We start from the raw sequence: 19,327 nt of genomic DNA on the forward strand, positions 1-19,327 counted from the left end.
CCACGCCAAAGTGTCTGCTATGCCTAGTGTCTGTCAGCTTCTATACAGGTACTCTAGTTCAATACTTTCATTAACTTTAGTTTGGCCAGCTGCTACTCCACTACGGTGGAGCGGCCTAGTGGGTCCACATACCCCCAGAGTTGTTACAGCAGTTAGGGTCGACATATACTCCTTGACATGGCTGATCTTAGACTGGTATCTGGGCATGTTCCTGTCCCTCATATATGCCGTGGCTCTAGATCCTGTCGCGTTCATCATTTTAAGATTGCGGTTGCTTACATTACTTTGTTTTCATCAACTCATGGATCGCTGTTGGCCGCCTTTAGTTCTCTCGGATACACAGGACGCTGCTGTCACTAGCGTGGATTGACCAGCTGGTCGATGGATCCTGCCTAATAGGCAAGGTTTTGGGCTTTATAAAGGGCTCCAGCGTAGATATTCTCATGGCGGCATACCAGTGCTGGTACTCTGCAGGTTCACACATTGATGTGGCACAGAGCCAGTGCCTTGGCAGTGTATTGCATTTACTTGAAACTTTACCCCTGATGATGCACTCAAAAGGAAACACGTAGGATGTTGTGTATCCACTACTGGATAGTGTAGGGAGTCAGCCAATTAATGTAGGACGTTAGTGACAAAGCTGGTTAGGAAAAACTCTGAAAAAATAAAGACATTTTTTCCTTACTCTCACCGCTCCCCTAGAATTGTCAGGATACCAGACTTTGGACTTCAATACTAATGCTATTGCGATTCTCAATACCAAAACGATACTTTGCCAACAATTAAAAATCCACAAAACTATAAATTCCTTTCATTTTCAGATATGAGGCACATAGTGTTATCAATTTAGTACCTCTAACAGTAATTAACACCATCATGTACCTCAAAGTCATAATGGGCAATATTGGGTTAATGTGTGAGGTACATGATGGGGTTAATTACTATTAATGTTAGGCAAATGGAGGTATTAAATTCATAGAACCATGTGCCTCACATTAATAGGTGACCCCATCATTTCCCTCACATAATGGCAATATTGGGGTTAACCTCTTAAGGACACGGCTGATTTTGGCCTCTAGGACAAATGTTGTTTTTTTTTAATTTTCATCCTGCGCTCATAACTTGACTATTTTTTGCTCAATGTAGCTGTATGATATTGTTTTTTGCGGGGCGAGTTGTAGTTTTTGTAGGTGTCATTTTTTGGTACATTTTGATTATCGCTAAATTTATATAAATTTTTATTTTGTCAAAAATGCAGAAAAAAGGCAGTTTTTCTTTTCTTTTTTTTTACAGGACTCGGATTATCGTAAATGATGCTATAAAATTGTTGTGCAAGTTGGTACAGACGTGTCTATACCAAATATTTGTATATTATTTTATTTGTTGGCACTTATATTTCGTAATATTTATTGTAATAAAAATTGCATTTGGGTGTATTTTTATTTTTTTTTACAGATTTTTTTATTTAAGATTAAAAAAAATATTATTATTCTTATTATTTCACCCATAGGGGGATTTTTAATTTTTAACTTTAATGTACTGGATTATATCAATATGCCAGTACATTAGCAGAAAACACGGTCAGACAGCCCTGTGGGCCTTAAATGGAACCTCGGCTGTCTGTCCATATAAGCAATGTCCCTCGATCGCATCACAGGGATTCCCTGTGGCGCGATCAAAGGAGATTCCCACTTCTTATTTCCCTGTGAATGCCGCAATCATCTTTGATCGAGGCATTTAAAAAGGGATAATGGCAGAGATCCAATATTTTTTGGATCTCCGGCGCTAGATTGGGGATGTGACTGTGTATTACAGCCGTTGCCCCGCCGATCAGCCTCAGCTGATACGGCCGACGCTGAAGATGGAGAACATGGCGAGTGCAGTGCAGTACACGCACCATGTTCTCAATCGTACTAATGACTAAATTCATGTATTACAATACTAAGCTGTGCTGCTGCACAGCTTGGTATTAAAAAATACATGAATTCACAGTATTAAACCGTTTACGGGTGCAAAGTATCGAAATAGTATCGATACTTCGATGCATTGTGCAACTGTGTCTGTATAGGTGAGGGGAGGGAGGAAGCTGCAAGTGACAGCAGGAAGAAAGATCACAGCCTATTACTGTGAGGATATGCGCTCTTGTCACATTTAGGGGGTCTTATTTGTTTTCTATTAAATAAGTGAGAAGATGAGCAGTTGCACATATAATCACCTCACGTAGAAACCGATGCCCGTCAGCCACCCTGATGAAGGTTAGTGACTAGATATGTGTGTATATATATATATATATATATATATATACACATACAGACACAACACTACTAGCAGCCAGTAACTGATGCAATTGTATTTCACACTTTGATAAGCTTTGTATGCTCAGTTATCGATTGAAATTTGTTTTTAAATATTAACAACATTGATTTCCTACCTTACAAATACAGGGTAAACATACTATGCAAATATGATCATAAGAATGATACAATTGTCAATGCAGTAATATTTTTTATGTCTTTGTTTAAGACATGCAGGATACTCTATTTTTGTTCATTTTAGGCATGTTTTCTCCTAAAAGAACCAAAAAGATACGCAGCCTCCTTTTTTTTATTTGACCTGTACAGTATTTGGGCCACAAATTAGTAAAAAATACTGCAGAAAAAAACCCATAACAAAAAGCTTTTTTTTTTTTTTTTTTAAGACCGAGATAAGCAAAACATATCTAAATATATTTTAATCTCGAGCAGTAGTATCTTCCACACCCAAATCCTTTAGCTGTGATGCCACAGCTTTACTCATGAACAGATTTCAAAACAGCTTAATCCCTGTTCAAGCTAAGAAAACAGCATTAGCTCCTTGGCAAATGCACTTGGACATGAGCCACGCAGCTCATCATAAATTGAAACAATACTTAATAAGTATGAACTTTAATCTCTACTTGAAAAACACAAAAGCAAATACATGAACTGTACTATAGAAATTGGATGCAAGATGTTTTGAACATGTTGTACGTTGTGTGCTATAGGGCCTGTTTGGGGCTTCCGTCCATCCATTCCGTCAGGAACAGATGAATAAAAAGCCGAATGGAAACTATACCTTCCGTTGCAGTTGGTTTCAATTTGTTTCCGTTCCGTAAGGTTTCCGCTTTTTTAACGGAAACAATAGTGTACCCGACTACGCTATTGTTTCTTTAAAAAAAACTGAAACTTCATGGAACAGAAACAAATTGAAACCAACTGCAATGGAAGCATTACCATTGAAATCAATGGTAATGCAAACGGAAGCTAAAGTGCATGAACGGAACCCGATGGTGATGTGAACAGGCCCTTGTATGTTTATCTTTGCAAACCACAACCAACTCTAACTTGATTAAAAGTCCAAAAGTGAAAAGGGCTGATCTACATTACTAATGCCCATGGACAGTGGTGATGTTTGTGAAAAAAAAAGTAGACCCTGTTTTTTAATCTTAGTTTTTTAAAATACCTGGTTTCCATTAGGTTACTCCAAGCTCCAGAGTCTTCCCGCTGTAGAGGGCGCTGAAAACAGTCAGCATCTCTCGGGCTGCACTGATCATAAAGATCTGGTCAGCGCAGCAGATAGAGGGGACTGGGTGCCATATAACAGCCTCACAGATTTGTCTATGATCAGACAGAGTGCAGTTTAAATGAGAACTCTGCCCAATCCCTTTTTTTTTTTTTTAAATAAACATTAGTTCTATCCCGAACATACTGAACGGTGGTAAAAGGCAAACCGAATACTGTAACAAGGAAAAAAAAAGGATTAATGTTATAGCCACCAAAATAAGGAAAATTACTTACATTGCACAGCATATGATGCAAGAACAACAGCTGAATTCAGTGGGCATGATATCCTAAAAGAAGATACAAAATTAAATTAATCTCTGAGGCTAAGTATTTTTTTTATGTACTTATCATGTTTAATCATTTTCATGCCATATCTTTTGTTTTTGTTTTATGGATAAAACTGGCCACGACTGCCTGAGGAATGGAGTTTGCACTGTATTCTTCTGAAGTATTCTACATAGTGACAGATTCAATTTAATGAACAGCAATAGCTTTTTATTATCTGGCATTCCCACTCTGCTTACTGACCGGGGAAGAGGTTGAAGAGCCATAAAGCATACCAGTCATTTCAGGGAACTTTTGAGAATAAGCGGTCATGTGTGTATACATGAGGAATAACACTATTTGTGGCTAATATATAACTTGTACAGTATATGCAATTTTCCACTTTTTTTTTCACTCTGTATGCGCTCTCTCTAAATGTTAGTTTTCCCTGAGCTCAGCTCATGAGGTGGCGACCAACTGCTGTGATGTCTCCCATACACAGCACACATAGAAAAAAGGAGATCCTGCCCGGCTATTTCTCTGTAGCACACCCTCAGAAGATGCAACAGTATGGAGGACATTATACATCAGTACTGGGCAGTGTAGCTGTAAATCCAGCTCTGGGGTGAGACAGTAGAACATTTACTGGAAGCAGCAGCAGCGTGTGTGTGTATTTCTACTGCCCTATATCAGTTCCCCCTCCCTCCTCCATAGACTTGTACGGACAGTATATATTGTGACCCCTTAGTGAGCTGATAATTAGTCTCAGAATTTAGCAGCGAATTGGGAGTGAATGATCAGTGCAAGATGCAGGGGGAAGTAGAAGAAGTGTCTCAAAGTGGAGAAAGAGGCAAATTTCTCTAATAAGATATTTTAAAAAGTTTCTCATGGTCGCATTGTTCTATTAATTTAGCAAAGTTTGTTAAAATGAAAGTGACCATTTATAGTATACCTCCAGTAAAAATTACCTTCATAGGGCTCTTAGATTCTCCATATAATGTACATTACCTTGTAAAGTTTTTCCCTTCACATCTCAGCCATATGTGCTGCAGACTTCTTCTTAACCCGCTGCGGATATTTGACGTAACTGTACGTCATATCCGGGAAGGAGTAGTATGAAGCAGGCTCATGGACAGAAATACTCTGCGGGTGTCGGCTGTAACTTACAGCTGACACTTCACTGGAACGGATAACTCCAATCCCAGCCAACTTAACCACTTAGATGCCAAGGCATCTCAGCCGTTAGAAAGAGATGCCCCCTTCATCACCCCATCGCCCCCTTACGCGATGTGATCGCGATGTGCCGATGGTTGCTACTGCAGACTCAGGGTCTCAGGGCTTAAAAGAAGGCGGTAAAAATTGCAATACATAGGTATCATTTGTTTAAGTTCCCTGGGGAAAATAAAAGAAATTTTTTTTTTACAAACATTTACGTTTTTTTGTAGTAAACAAAAAAATATAAAAAAGTTACAATTTTCAACGAAAGTAATTAAAAAAACAAAACAATTGGTATTGCCCGTGTCCATAAAAGTCAGAACTATTACAATATAAAATTATTGATCCGACCGTAAAAAAAATTTTTTTCTTAAGAAATAGTTTTTTTTATTGTAAAAGCAGTACATCATATAAAAAAAACTATATAATTTTGGTAACGATGTAATGGAGTTTTCTACTCCACAAGATATTTTTTTTTGTTTCCCAGTACATTATATGGCACATTAAATGGAGCCATTAAAAACTACAATTTGTCCCGCAATAAAAAAAAGCCCTAATGTGGATAGGACAATGGAAAAAATAAAAAAATTATGAGTTTTAAAGGGGGTGGGGAGGAAAAAACTAAAATGAAAAGACAAAACTGTCTGTGCTGGCAAGGGGTTAATTCACTGACAGGACGTTTTTATTATTGTCTGCCATGTTACAGATACAGTCGACTTGCAACCCAGTCACATTTTCTACAAGCCTGCTAGCTAACATTACACTTGTCAGCTTTTTCCCTCCCATCTCCCCTGAGCGCACTCCTACACACTGTCTGAATGTGTGCAGAGGCAGCTGCAACTCGGTCCCCGTCTCACATTACTCTTCAAACTCCAGCCCACCTCACTCTGCAAAGAGAGAGAAACTGCCTGCTCAATCCAGTGCTGATGCTGCTCTGATCACAGGACTGTATAGCAAGTTCCCTCTACAGAGAGCTTGTAATTCCCTGCTTGATTAACTGCTTCCCGACATCCGCCATATATATACAGTGCACATCGGGTAGGGGAGTATGGAGCAGGCTTACAGGCTAAGCCCGCTCCAGAGAATGAGCGTGTCGCTTATATCTTACAGCCGACACTACAGTGTAACGAGCAGGATCCCAATAGAGCACGATCTCACTCGTTTAACACCTTAAATGTCGCCGTCAATAGCAACCGCAGCATTTAAGTCAGGGGTCTCAAACTCGGCAGGGTAAGTGGGCCGCATTTAGAAAAAATGGGAAGTTGACGGGCCGCATTACTTTCAAATTTGATACAACACAAAATTATTGTTAATAAATTACTTATTTGAACTACTATAACACTATATTACTATAATAATAATAATACTGCATTACTATAAAATTAATACTACATTACTATAATAATACCGCTAGGTTTAAAATTTGAGATATTGCTCCACGTGCTTAATTCAACAATCCAGTTTTCCAGTTTAAGTGTCGCTAAATGCAATCCAGCGGCTCAGTTGGCAGCGTTTGGCAGACACACATGTCAAGATTGGGCACCCCATTTTTAGATAGTGCCACTGTGCCCTCTGTAGATGCTGCCTCAGTGCCCTCTGTGGATGCTGCCGCAGTGCCCTCTGTGGATGCTGCCGCAGTGCCCTCTGTGGATGCTGCCGCAGTGCCCTCTGTGGATGCTGCCCCAGTGCCCTCTGTGGATGCTGCCGCAGTGCCCTCTGTGGATGCTGCCGCAGTGCCCTCTGTGGATGCTGCCGCAGAGTCTTCTGTGGATGCTGCCGCAGAGTCTTCTGTAGATGCTCGCAGTGCCCTCCGTAGATGCTGCCACAGTGCCCTCCGTAGATTCTGCCATAGTGCCCTCCGTAGATGCTGCCACAGTGCCCTCCGTAGATGCTGCCACAGTGCCCTCCGTAGATGCTGCCACAGTGCCCTCCGTAGATGCTGCCACAGTGCCCTCCGCAGATGCTGCCACAGTGCCCTCCGCAGATGCTGCCACAGTGCCCTCCGCAGATGCTGCCCCAGTGATGTCAGGGGCTTGCCCATAGCTGGAGTCCCGGAGCAGAGCCGCTTCTAGCACTCTGCCTGAGATTCCAGCTCTGCTCCTGAAATCACTGTCCATATATGGACAGAGATGTCAGGGGCAACCCCAGAGCTGGAGTCCCGGGCAGAGCGCTAGTAGGCTCTTCCTGGGACTCCAGCTGTGGTCCTGACATCACTGGGACACCTGCTCTGAGGAATTCCACAGTTCCCGGAGCAGAGCCTGTACTAGCGCTCTGCTCGGGACTCCTCTCTGGGGAAGACCCTGACACACTGTAGATATATGGACAGCGATGTCAGGGAATTCCACAGAGTCCCGGAGCAGGGCCGATACTAGCGCTCTGCTCGTGACTCCGCTCTGGGGAAGACCCTGACACACTGTCCATATATGGACAGCGATGTCAGGGAATTCCACAGTGTCCCGGAGCAGAGCCTGTACTAGCGATCTGCTCGGGACTCCGCTCTGGGGAAGAACCTGACACACTGTCCATATAAGGACAGCGATGTCAGGGAATTCCAGAGTCCCGGAGCAGAGCCGATACTAGCGCTCTGCACGGGACTCCGGCTCTGGGGAAGCCCCAGACATCGCTGTTCATATGTGGACAGCGATGTCAGGGAATTCCAGAGTCTAGCGGCTCTGTGTCCCGCGGGCTGCAGATGACAGCCACAGGGGCCGCGTGCTTGAGACCCCTGATTTAAGTGGTTAGAAACAGGGGGACGGCCCCCTGTAACATTGCAACGGCCACTCGTGACGTAAAGTGCCGATGGTTGGCATGGCAGCCTGGGGGCTTAATGAAGGCCCCCAGGTCTGCCATCCTCTGGCAGAGATTCATAGGAGAGTGCCGGTATAACGATGTACAGCAATACATTAGGATTGTACATTAGTATAATGCAAGTGATCGCTGGTTCAAGTTTCCCTAGGGGGACTAGTAAAAAAAAGTTAAACACAGTAAGATAAAGTTATTTTAATATATAAAAAAATATATATTAAAAGTTCCAAAAAAAAACCTTCTCATTTTCCCCCAAGCAAAATGTAAAAAAAATAAAAAATTAACATAACTGGTATGGCCACGTCCGTAAAAGTCCGAACTAGTAAATAAAAAATTAAAACGACAGAATCACAGGTTTTTTTGTCACTTCATCTCCCACAAAAAAATAGAATAAAAAGAGTGATTAAAAAGTCTCATGTACCCCAAAATGGTACCAATGGAAACTACAGCTCGTCCCGCAAAAACTAAGCCCTCATCGACGGTAAAATAAGAGTTATGGTTCTCAGAATACGGCGACAAAGCTCAAATTTTATTTTTAACAATACGTTTTTTCCTTGTAAAAGTAGTAAAATATAAGAAAAACTGTAATGTCGGGGTAGGGAAACAGACAAGTGAGCCCTAATCTACCCGCCACTCAGTCCCTCCCTACTTGCAACGACCCGCCCTAGGCGACGGGGTACAACTGGGCGATGGTCCCTACACTCAATAGGTGCACGACAGACAAACAGACAAGGGTACAAAGAAGCCAGGGAAATGGGGAAGTTGCCCACGGGAACACCGTGAGCAACAAGCGAGGTGAACGAGCCGAGTCAAACCAGGAGATGAGAGAGGTACAAAAACGGAGAGCAGAAGAGTGGTCAGAAATGCCAAGGTCAATCACAAGCAGAGGATCAGTAGTTCAAGAAGCTGCAGCAGGGCCAGGAAAGAAACAGAGAAGAATCACAAGCAAAGGAGGAACAGGAAAGGCAGGTATAAATAGACAGAGGGTGGGAGCTAGCTCCGCCTGGCCATGCTGTGATAGGCTCTCCCACTGGCTCTCCCACTGGCGGATTCACTTGTTGAGAAGAATCTGGGTGTACTTGTAAATCATAAACTCAATAACAGCATGCAGTGTCAATCAGCTGCTTCAAAGGCCAGCAGGATATTGTCGTGTATTAAAAGAGGCATAGACTCACGGGACAGGGATGTAATATTGCCACATTACAAAGCATTAGTGAGGCCTCATCTAGAATATGCAGTTCAGTTCTGGGCTCCAGTTCATAGAAAGGATGCCCTGGAGTTGGAAAAAATACAAAGAAGAGCAACGAAGCTAATTAGGGGCATGGAGAATTTAAGTTATGAGAAAAGATTAAAAGAATTAAACCTATTTAGCCTTGAAAAAAGACGACTAAGGGGTGACATGATTAACTTATATAAATATATTAATGGCACATACAAAAAATATGGTGAAATCCTGTTCCTTGTAAAACCCCCTCAAAAAACAAGGGGGCACTCCCTCCGTCTGGAGAAAAAAAGGTTCAACCTGCAGAGGCGACAAGCCTTCTTTACCGTGAGAACTGTGAATCTATGGAATAGCCTACCGCAGGAGCTGGTCACAGCAGGGACAGTAGATGGCTTTAAAAAAGGGTTAGATAATTTCCTAGAACAAAAAAGTATTAACTTCTATGTGTAGAAATTTTTCCTTCCCTTTTCCCGTCCCTTGCTTGAACTTGATGGACATGTGTCTTTTTTCAGCCGTACTAACTATGTAACTCCTAAGCCTGCCATCCTGGGTGGTGGAAGATGGAGTCAGTCTCACAGACATAGAAGCAGGTGCAGACTGATTACCTATGGGCGTCGACACAGTAGTTGTGTCTGGCTGATCCTTTACAGTACCCCCCTTTTATGAGGGGCCACCGGACCTTTTCTAGGTGGACCTGGTTTATTGGGGAAACTAAGGTGGAACCTCCTGAGCAATACCCCAGCGTGAACATCCCGGGCGGGTACCCAAGTCCTCTCCTCAGGCCCGTATCCCCTCCAATGGACCAGGTACTGGAGGGAGCCTTGGACCATCCTGCTGTCCACAATCTTGGCCACCTCGAATTCTACCCCCTCAGGGGTGAGAACAGGGACCGGAGGTTTCCTCGAGGGAGCCAAGGACGGGGAGCAGCGTTTAAGAAGGGAGGCATGAAACACGTCGTGTACTCGAAAAGACGGGGGCAACTCCAGTCGGAAGGAGACAGGGTTAAGGACTTCAATGACCTTGTATGGCCCTATAAACCGGGGAGCAAACTTCTTGGACGGGACTTTAAGGCGCAAATTCTTTGACGATAGCCACACCAGATCCCCGACCACAAACAAGGGGTTAGCAGAACGTCTTCTATCTGCCTGAGTTTTTTGTATGCTCTGGGACTCCTCTAGGTTTTTCTGAACCTGGGCCCAGACTGTGCACAGTTCCCGATGAACGACATCTACCTCGGGATTGTTGGAACTACCAGGTGCAACGGAGGAGAACCGTGGATTAAACCCAAAATTACAGAAAAAGGGGGAGACCCCTGACGAGTTACTGACCCGGTTATTAAGGGAAAATTCGGCGAGGGGAATGAATGAGACCCAATCATATTGACAGTCAGAGATAAAACACCTTAAATATAGTTCTAGAGACTGATTAGTCCTCTCAGTTTGGCCATTAGTTTCAGGATGGAAGGCAGAGGAGAAGGACAGATCAATCTCCAACTTTTTACAGAAGGCTCTCCAAAACAATGAAACAAATTGTACCCCTCTGTCAGAAACAATATTGACAGGGACCCCATGGAGACGCAGGATGTGTTTGACAAACAAGGTAGCTAACGTCTTAGCATTGGGTAGTTTCTTGAGGGGCACAAAGTGGCACATCTTACTGAAGCGGTCTACTGCAACCCACACCACCGACTTGCCTTGAGATGGAGGCAAATCGGTGATGAAATCCATGGAGATATGGGTCCAAGGTCTCTGGGGAACGGGCAAAGAACATAGTAAGCCCGCTGGTCGGGACCTGGGAGTCTTGGACCTAGCACAAACTTCACAAGCGGCGACGTAGGCCTTAACGTCTTTGAGCAACCCAGGCCACCAATAGTTTCTGGCAATGAGGTGCTTGGTACCCAGGATGCCTGGATGGCCAGATAGTGCAGAGTCATGATTTTCCCTAAGTACCCTTAGCCGGAATTGCAGGGGAACAAACAGCTTGTTCTCAGGAAGGTTCCCGGGAGCTGAACCTTGATCAGCCGCAATTTCAGAGACTAAATCAGAAATGATTATACCTGGAGGCAAAACACAAGCAGGATCTTCCTCCGAAGGAGGGCTGGCCATGAAGCTATGCGACAGTGCATCAGCCTTAATATTTTTAGACCCAGCCCTATAGGTGACCAAAAAGTTGAATCTGGTAAAAAATAACGCCCATCGAGCTTGTCTCGGGTTTAGCCTCCGGGCAGATTCTAGGAAAACCAGATTCTTGTGGTCGGTAAGGACCGTAACCTGGTGCCTAGCCCCCTCCAGGAAGTGGCGCCACTCTTCAAATGCCCATTTAATGGCTAAGAGTTCGCGGTTGCCAATATCATAGTTACTCTCAGTGGGCGAAAACTTCCTGGAGGAGTAGGCACAGGGGCGGAGATGGGTGAGGGACCTGGTACCCTGGGACAAGACAGCCCCCACTCCCACCTCGGACGAGTCAACCTCCACGATAAATGGCTCCATTTGGTTAGGCTGAACCAGCACTGGGGCCGAGATAAAGCACTTTTTAAGGACCTCAAAAGCCTGGACAGCCTCAGGAGGCCAGTGGAGGAGATCAGCACCTTTGCGAGTGAGATCCGTAAGAGGCTTAGCGATGACCGAGAAGTTAGCAATAAATCTCCTGTAATAATTAGCGAACCCCAGGAAGCACTGTAACGCCTTCAGGGAGGCAGGTTGGACCCATTCCGCCACAGCCTGGACCTTGGCGGGGTCCATGCGGAATTCATGAGGAGTGAGGATCTCCTGCACCCCAAACACACATTTTTCGGTCTTAGCAAACAGTTTGTTTTCCCGAAGGGCCTGGAGCACCTTCCTGACATGCTCAATGTGGGAGGACCAGTCCTTGGAAAACACAAGTATGTCATCAAGGTACACTACAAGAAATACCCCCAGGTAGTCTCTTAAAACCTCATTTATGAAATTCTGGAAGACCGTGGGAGCATTACACAACCCAAAGGGCATGACGAGGTATTCGAAATGACCTTCGGGCGTGTTAAACGCAGTCTTCCACTCATCCCCCTCTTTGATGCGGATAAGGTTATAAGCCCCCCGTAGCTCAAACTTAGAGAACAATTGGGCCCCCTGAACCTGATTGAAGAGATCAGGAATCAAAGGAAGGGGATACTGGTTCCTTACAGTGACCTTATTCAAGTTTCGGTAGTCAATGCATGGCCTAAGACCACCATCCTTCTTCCCTACGAAGAAGAAGCCAGCACCTACCGGAGAAGTAGAGGGGCGAATGTAACCCTTGGCCAGGCATTCCTGGATATACTCTCTCATGGCTTCACGTTCGGGACAAGACAGATTAAATATCCTACCCTTAGGGAGCTTAGGTCCTGGTACCAATTCAATTGCGCAATCATATTCTCTATGAGGTGGTAACACTTCGGAGGCCTCTTTAGAGAAAACATCAGCGAAGTCCTGAACAAACTCAGGTAGAGTGTTCACCTCCTCAGGGAGAGAAATATAATTAACAAGAAAACATGACGTCATGCATTCATTACCCCATTTGGTAAGATCCCCAGTATTCCAGTCAAAAGTGGGATTATGCAACTGCAACCAGGGAAGGCCTAAAACCAAATCGGACGATAATCCCTGCATCACCAGTACAGAGCACTGCTCCAAATGCATGGAGCCCACAAGGAGTTCAAAAACAGGGGTATGCTGTGTAAAATAACCATTAGCAAGAGGAGTGGAGTCGATACCCACTACCGGGACAGGTTTAGGCAAATCAATCAATGGCATAGCTAGAGACATAGCAAATTCCACAGACATAATATTAGCAGAAGACCCTGAATCCACGAAGGCACTGCCGGTAGCAGACCTACCACCAATAGAGACCTGAAAGGGAAGCAAGATTTTATTACGTTTCATATTTACGGGAAATACCTGTGCGCCCAAGTGACCTCCCCGATGGTCACTTAGGCGCGGAAGTTCTTCCGGATGCTTATTCTTACGCCTAGGACAGTTGTTCACTTGATGCTTGGCATCAGAGACCATTCTTCCTGCGGAACTCTATACGCTGTTGGGGGGACACGGAGGCCCCGAGTTGCATAGGTACCTCCGAGTCTTCCGTGGAAGAACGAAGCAACGGAACCTCGGGAGGCATCATGGGGGAGTCAGAGGAGAAAACACAAACACGTTCAAGTCGTCGTTCCCTGAGACGTCGGTCAAGTCATACCGCTAAAGCCATAACCTGATCTAGGGAGTCAGAAGAGGGATAGCTAACTAGCAGGTCTTTCAGGGCGTTCGACAGACCCAATCTAAACTGGCACCTTAAGGCAGGATCATTCCACCGAGAAGCTACGCACCACTTCCTAAAGTCAGAACAATACTCCTCTACAGGTCTCTTACCCTGACGTAAGGTCACCAGCTGACTCTCGGCAAAGGCAGTCTTGTCAGTCTCGTCATAAATGAGTCCGAGAGCAGAAAAGAAACGATCAACGGAGGAAAGTTCAGGGGCGTCAGGAGCCAAGGAGAAGGCCCATTCTTGGGGCCCGTCCTGGAGCCGGGACATAATTATACCCACCCGCTGGTTCTCAGAACCAGAGGAGTGGGGCTTTAAGCGAAAATAGAGCCTACAACTCTCCCGAAAGGAGAAAAAATTCTTCCGATCCCCTGAGAACCGGTCAGGCAACTTGAGGTGGGGTTCAAGAGGTGAGGTGAGGGGCACTACCAGGGTAGCATCAGGCTGGTTGTCCCTCTGAGCCAGGGCCTGGACCTGTAGGCAGAGGCCCTGCATTTGCTGAGCCAGGGTCTCAAGGGGGTGCATAGTAGTGTCAGGGACCAGGGTAGACTAGGTATATGGGCTTGTGATTATGTAATGTCGGGGTAGGGAAACAGACAAGTGAGCCCTAATCTACCCGCCACTCAGTCCCTGCCTACTTGCAACGACCCGCCCTAGGCGACGGGGTACAACTGGGCGACGGTCCCTACACTCAATAGGTACGACAGACAAACAGACAAGGGTACAAAGAAGCCAGGGAAATGGGGAAGTTGCCCACGGGAACACCGTGAGCAACAAGCGAGGTGAACGAGCCGAGTCAAACCAGGAGATGAGCGAGGTACAAAAACGCAGAGCAGAAGAGTGGTCAGAAAAGCCAAGGTCAATCACAAGCAGAGGATCAGTAGTTCAAGAAGCTGCAGCAGGGCCAGGAAATAAACAGAGAAGAATCACAAGCAAAGGAGGAACAGGAAAGGCAGGTATAAATAGACAGAGGGCGGGAGCAGCTCCATCTGGCCAGGCTGTGATAGGCTCTCCCACTCCTAAGCCTGCCATCCTGGGTGGTGGAAGATGGAGTCAGTCTCACAGACATAGAAGCAGGTGCAGACTGATTACCTATAGCCGTCGACACAGAAGTTGTGTCTGGCAGATCCTTTACAAAAACGATAAAAAAAATTTGGTACCGCCGTAATCGTATTGACTCGTAGAATAAAGGTAACATGCCGTATTTACCGCATGATGAACGCCTTAAAAATTAAAGCCCCCAAAAGATTGAGGAATCACTGTTTTTTTCCTATTCCATCCCACAAATAATTTTTTTCCAGTTTCCCACTACATTGTTGTAATGTCAGGATGGGGAGACAGACAGGTGAGCCCTAATCTACCCGCCACTCAGTCCCTGCCTACTTGCACAGCCCATCCTAGGCGACGGCGTACAACTGGGCGATGGTCCCTATGCTGAATATGTGCACGACAGACAAAACAAGACAGGGTACACAAAAGCAAGGGAAGTGGGGAAGTTGCCCACGGCAACACCGTGAGCAACAGAGTAGTGGACGAGCCGAGTCAAACCAGGAGTGTACGTGGTAACAAATGCAGAGCAGGAGAATAGTCAGTCAAGCCAGGGTCAATATGAAGCAGAGGTCAATGGTAACAGCAGAAACAGCAGAGCCAGGAAACAGGAGAATCACAGGCAAAGGACAAGCAGCAAATGAAGGTATAAGTAGACCAAGGGCGGGAGCTAGAACCGTCTGGCCAGGCTGCGATAGGCTCTCCCACTCCTCAGCCTACCAGCCTGAGTGGTAGCAGATCGAGTCACTCTAGTAGACCTAGGAACAGATGCAGGCTGATTAACCACGGGTGTCGACACAGAAGCTGTGTCAGACAAATCCTTTACAATTGTATGGTATAATAAATGGTGCCTTGAAAATCTACAACTCGCCCCGCAAATATCAAGCCCTGACATAGCTATACTGATGGAGAAATAAAAAAGTTATGGCTTTTGGAAGGTGGGGAGGAAAAAACTAATGTGAAAATCCGGAAAATGGCTGCGGCGGGAAGTAGCTAATATATTCAAGGTATTTAAAAGCTATGTAAACCTTTACCACACTTTTTTTTTTAAAATAAAACAACGTATTTTGGGATTTTAAAAAACGCTCTCTCGCTCTCAGCTGCAGTAATGCAAGTGTCCTACTACTCTTCTCAATATTGAGATGAATAGAGTGTGCAGCCTGCAAGTGAATAAAGCTACCAAACAGCGTAGAGAACTAGCATTTTAAATTCTAGATTTGAAAATTATATTTTCCCCCATGGAGCATATCATAAGAGGTTTTTAAGTAGATCACTAGAGGTATACTTTAAATGCACATAAGATTATTGTTCTTGGTTCACCTTTAGTAATATATTAGGGAATATACATGGCCATACATCGACCTAATGGTGGATTTATCAAATAATTCTTGCACTGCATTCCCAAGTAATGGTATGGGCTGAGCCGTGGTTGTATGCAAGTATTAGGGTAGATTCGCATATGCTGTTTTTAAAGCAGTTTTTGATGCCGTTTTTAACGCCGAAGCCAAGAGTGGATACTAAAGAGAGGATATGTATAAGTATTTCCTTTATATTTTTCCTTCCTTTTTGAGTCACCCCTGGCTTTGGCTAAAAAAACTGCATCAAAAACTGCACCAAAACAGCATGTGTAAATATAACCGAAGTAGATTATCATCCATCACACAATACGTACTTTCAGAGAGAGGTCTGATCAGTCCCAACTTCACTCTTCAATGACCCCAAGCACATGGCCAAACTCATAAGGAACGTTATTTATATTTTAAAACAAAACAGACGTGTTAAGAGATATATTTTACCTTCCTTCCACTATATCATTTTTCAGCTGCAAGAAGTATAAATGCCTGTAAGACAAAAAAGAAAGAAAGAAGTTACAAATATCTTACAATACATCTGATAGTGAATATAGACTTAGCATGTTATAACTAATGTAAAAGTTTATAAACATTCACACTAAACAAATCAGTTCAAAAATAGATACCATCAACAAGGAATACGTAAATGATTTAATTTAATAAGAAATAATTTGTGTTTCTTCTATCATGATGGGGAAATGTAATTAGAATGTACTAATTACAGAAGTACAGTACAAATTAGCTTCTCAGAGTAACATTTAGATATAAACAGTAGTTGACGTAACCACGGAGATTGAAAAAAACAAGCCGTAGTGTACATTGTACTAAGCATTATATTGCGAGTTAGGGTCTATTCACGCGGCCGCGTTTAGTCCATGAGATACAGACTGTATGTTGGCTGTTTTTCCCGGACCGAAGACTGTTCAGGGAGCCGGACCCCTGGCATCAGTTGTCCATGTGAGTCACTGCCTCCCCGCTGGACTACCAGCCTGTTCAGAAAATGTGATTACAGTATGTGACAGTATTCCCGCGGAGAGGCAGGGACTCCTAGCATCATACAGAACTATGATGAAAAAGGGGTCTCAGTCTCCTTGAACTGTCTTTGATCCAGGAACTGCAGCCAATATATCTCACAGAGCGAACGCGTGTGAGTAGGCATTTTCTGCAAATTGGTTATCTATGTGTAAAATATATTAACAACAAGACCAATGTTTCCATGAACCATCAAGAAAATAATCCCTCAAATGTGCCCCAATAACCCAGCTAAAAGCAGCTAGAGAATTTGTAAATATATTCATTTGTTTCCAATTTTTATTTATTTTATTTTTTGCCTTTAAAATCCCACACCTTTTTTTGTTAGCAGAAATGTATCAGTGTAATAATATATAACAGTGTTTTTCAAGCACCTGTCTAGGGTTTACTGAATAGCTAAGGCTATGTTCACACGGAGTATTTTTCCGAGTTTTTTGACGCGGAAACCGCGTTGCAAAACTCGGCAAAAACGGCCCGAGAACGCCTCCCATTGATTTCAATGGGAGGCGTCGGCGTCTTTTTCCCGCGAGCAGTAAAACTGCCTCGCGGGAAAAAGAAGCGACATGCCCTATCTTCGGGCGCTTCCGCCTTTGACCTCCCATTGACTTCAATGGGAGGCAGAGAAAGCGTATTTCGCGCTGTTTTAAGCCCGCGGCGCTCAATGGCCGCGGGCGAAAAACGGCGCCAAAATCGCCGCAAAAATCGGCGTGCAGGGAGAGGAAAATCTGCCTCAAAGTTCCAAACGGAATTTTGAGGCAGATATTCCTCCCCCAAAATACTCCGTGTGAACATAGCCTAAGGCTGGGTTCATACTGAGTTTTTTGCAGGAGGAAAATCTGCCTCAAAATTCGTTTGGAATTTTGAGTCAGATTTTCCTCTGCCTGCATGCCGATTTTTGCTGCGTTTTTCGCCCACGGCCATTGAGTGCCGCGGGCATAAAACACAACGAAATACACTTTCTCTGCCTACCATTGATGTCAATGGGAGGTCAGAGGCGTAAACGCCCAAAGATAGGGCATGTTCCTTCTTTTTCCCGCGAGCCGGTTTTTCCACTTGCAGGAAAAAAATGCCTCCGCCTCCCATTGAAATCAATGGGAGGCATCTTGGCCTTTTTTGGCGCATTTTCCGACGCGGTTTCCACGTCAAAAAGCATGTAAAAAAAACTCAGTGTGAACTGGCCCTTAGGGAGGTTTAATATGAGTTAGTATTACTTCAAAACATAATTATTGAGTAAGTCAGGTCATAAGCTAACCTTTTTTATATTTAAAAAAAAAAAGAAAGATATAACATTTGCAGAAAGAAATATTTTGTGAAGCATTAATTGCGAAGACGCTTGTTGAGTAATTTGTCCTTAGTCAGCTGAGATGTGTAATATGCATGGTATAATACTTTATACATCCTACAATATGACCTAAGCTGCCTCCCATAACACATTTCCCTTGGTGTTTTCACTTTCAACAAAGGTCTTACAGATGGGAAATACATTAAAGAATGTTAAAACAAAAAAGTAGCCAATATATGTTAAATAGGTATTTTTTTATATTGCTTTTTTATATTGCTTTAAAAAACAGTGGCACTTTTCTATTCAGTTGTGAAAAAAGAGTGACAATAGGATTTGACATCATATTGGTTGTCCTTTGAGTAAGAAAGTGACAGTTGGTCATAAGTGCTTATTCAGTAGTGACAACAAATACGGTGTCAATTTTGGTTGTCTTTTCCTGGGAAACAAAACATAAAAATGTACAAATATCTTACAATTTTCTATAGAATTTAAAACCATCTATCCCTCTAACTACTAAGAATTTAACATGTATTTATTGAATAGCAAGCACTTGGCTTATATAGGTGTGACAGAAAAATGTAAATCTATATGTTCGCAGGTATCCATCTACTCAATCCTTAGCGTTTTCCTCTGGAAAAAGCAAAACACGTCCATATTTAGCTTTGCCAATTTTTATATGATATACAGATAATTTCTTAAAAGTCCCTTTTACACCGGCCAATAATCAGCAAATTAGCATTCGTACAAACGCTCATTCCGGATCATTGCCCTGTGTAAACAGGGCAGTGATCAGCCAACAACTGAGCAAATGCTCATTTTACAGAAGATCTGACCTTTTATGCCGCCTGAAAAATGGACGCTTGTCCGCAGCACATCTCCCTGTAAAAAAAGGGGATGTGCTGCCAACAAGATGCAATTGTTTGGGGACAAACAGTCGTATGTACGATAGTTCATCCTCGTACATTTCGGTCATCGCTCTGGGGTACTTTAACATTAAAAGGCCATTTCCCGTGATCTGGACAAAAAAAAAAGCATATTCGGTATGAGTCAAAGGGTCTACAAAAGCCTTACTTTCCTTGCAAAACCACTTTTCTGTTATCTAGTAATAAAATACCTTGCAACTTGCTGCTGTGCATTTTCCACTCAACTCCACCCTTCTGCATGTTCTGCTGGCCTCCTTCTCCCCAGTTCTCAATGACTTCCTGTCTATACATGTAATAGACACAACATCTATGGTCAAATGTAGAGACTCTGG

At 43.8% G+C, this 19,327-nt stretch overlaps 1 protein-coding gene across 1 annotated transcript in view; it reads right to left on the bottom strand.

Annotated features, from left to right (window-relative positions):
• PTPN3 (protein tyrosine phosphatase non-receptor type 3) overlaps window positions 1-19,327 on the bottom strand; it is a 282,946-nt gene that overhangs the window by 108,339 nt on the left and 155,280 nt on the right. Inside the window, exons 6-7 of the mRNA XM_075826850.1 lie at window positions 16,203-16,247; window positions 3,816-3,868 (exon numbers count right to left, since the gene is read on the bottom strand). Of these exons, the coding sequence (XP_075682965.1) occupies window positions 3,816-3,868; window positions 16,203-16,247 (98 nt within the window). The remainder of the gene's footprint in view (window positions 1-3,815; window positions 3,869-16,202; window positions 16,248-19,327) is intronic.

This window comes from Rhinoderma darwinii, chromosome 5, assembly GCF_050947455.1.
Source record: "Rhinoderma darwinii isolate aRhiDar2 chromosome 5, aRhiDar2.hap1, whole genome shotgun sequence".
Taxonomy (NCBI): Eukaryota; Metazoa; Chordata; class Amphibia; order Anura; family Rhinodermatidae; genus Rhinoderma; species Rhinoderma darwinii.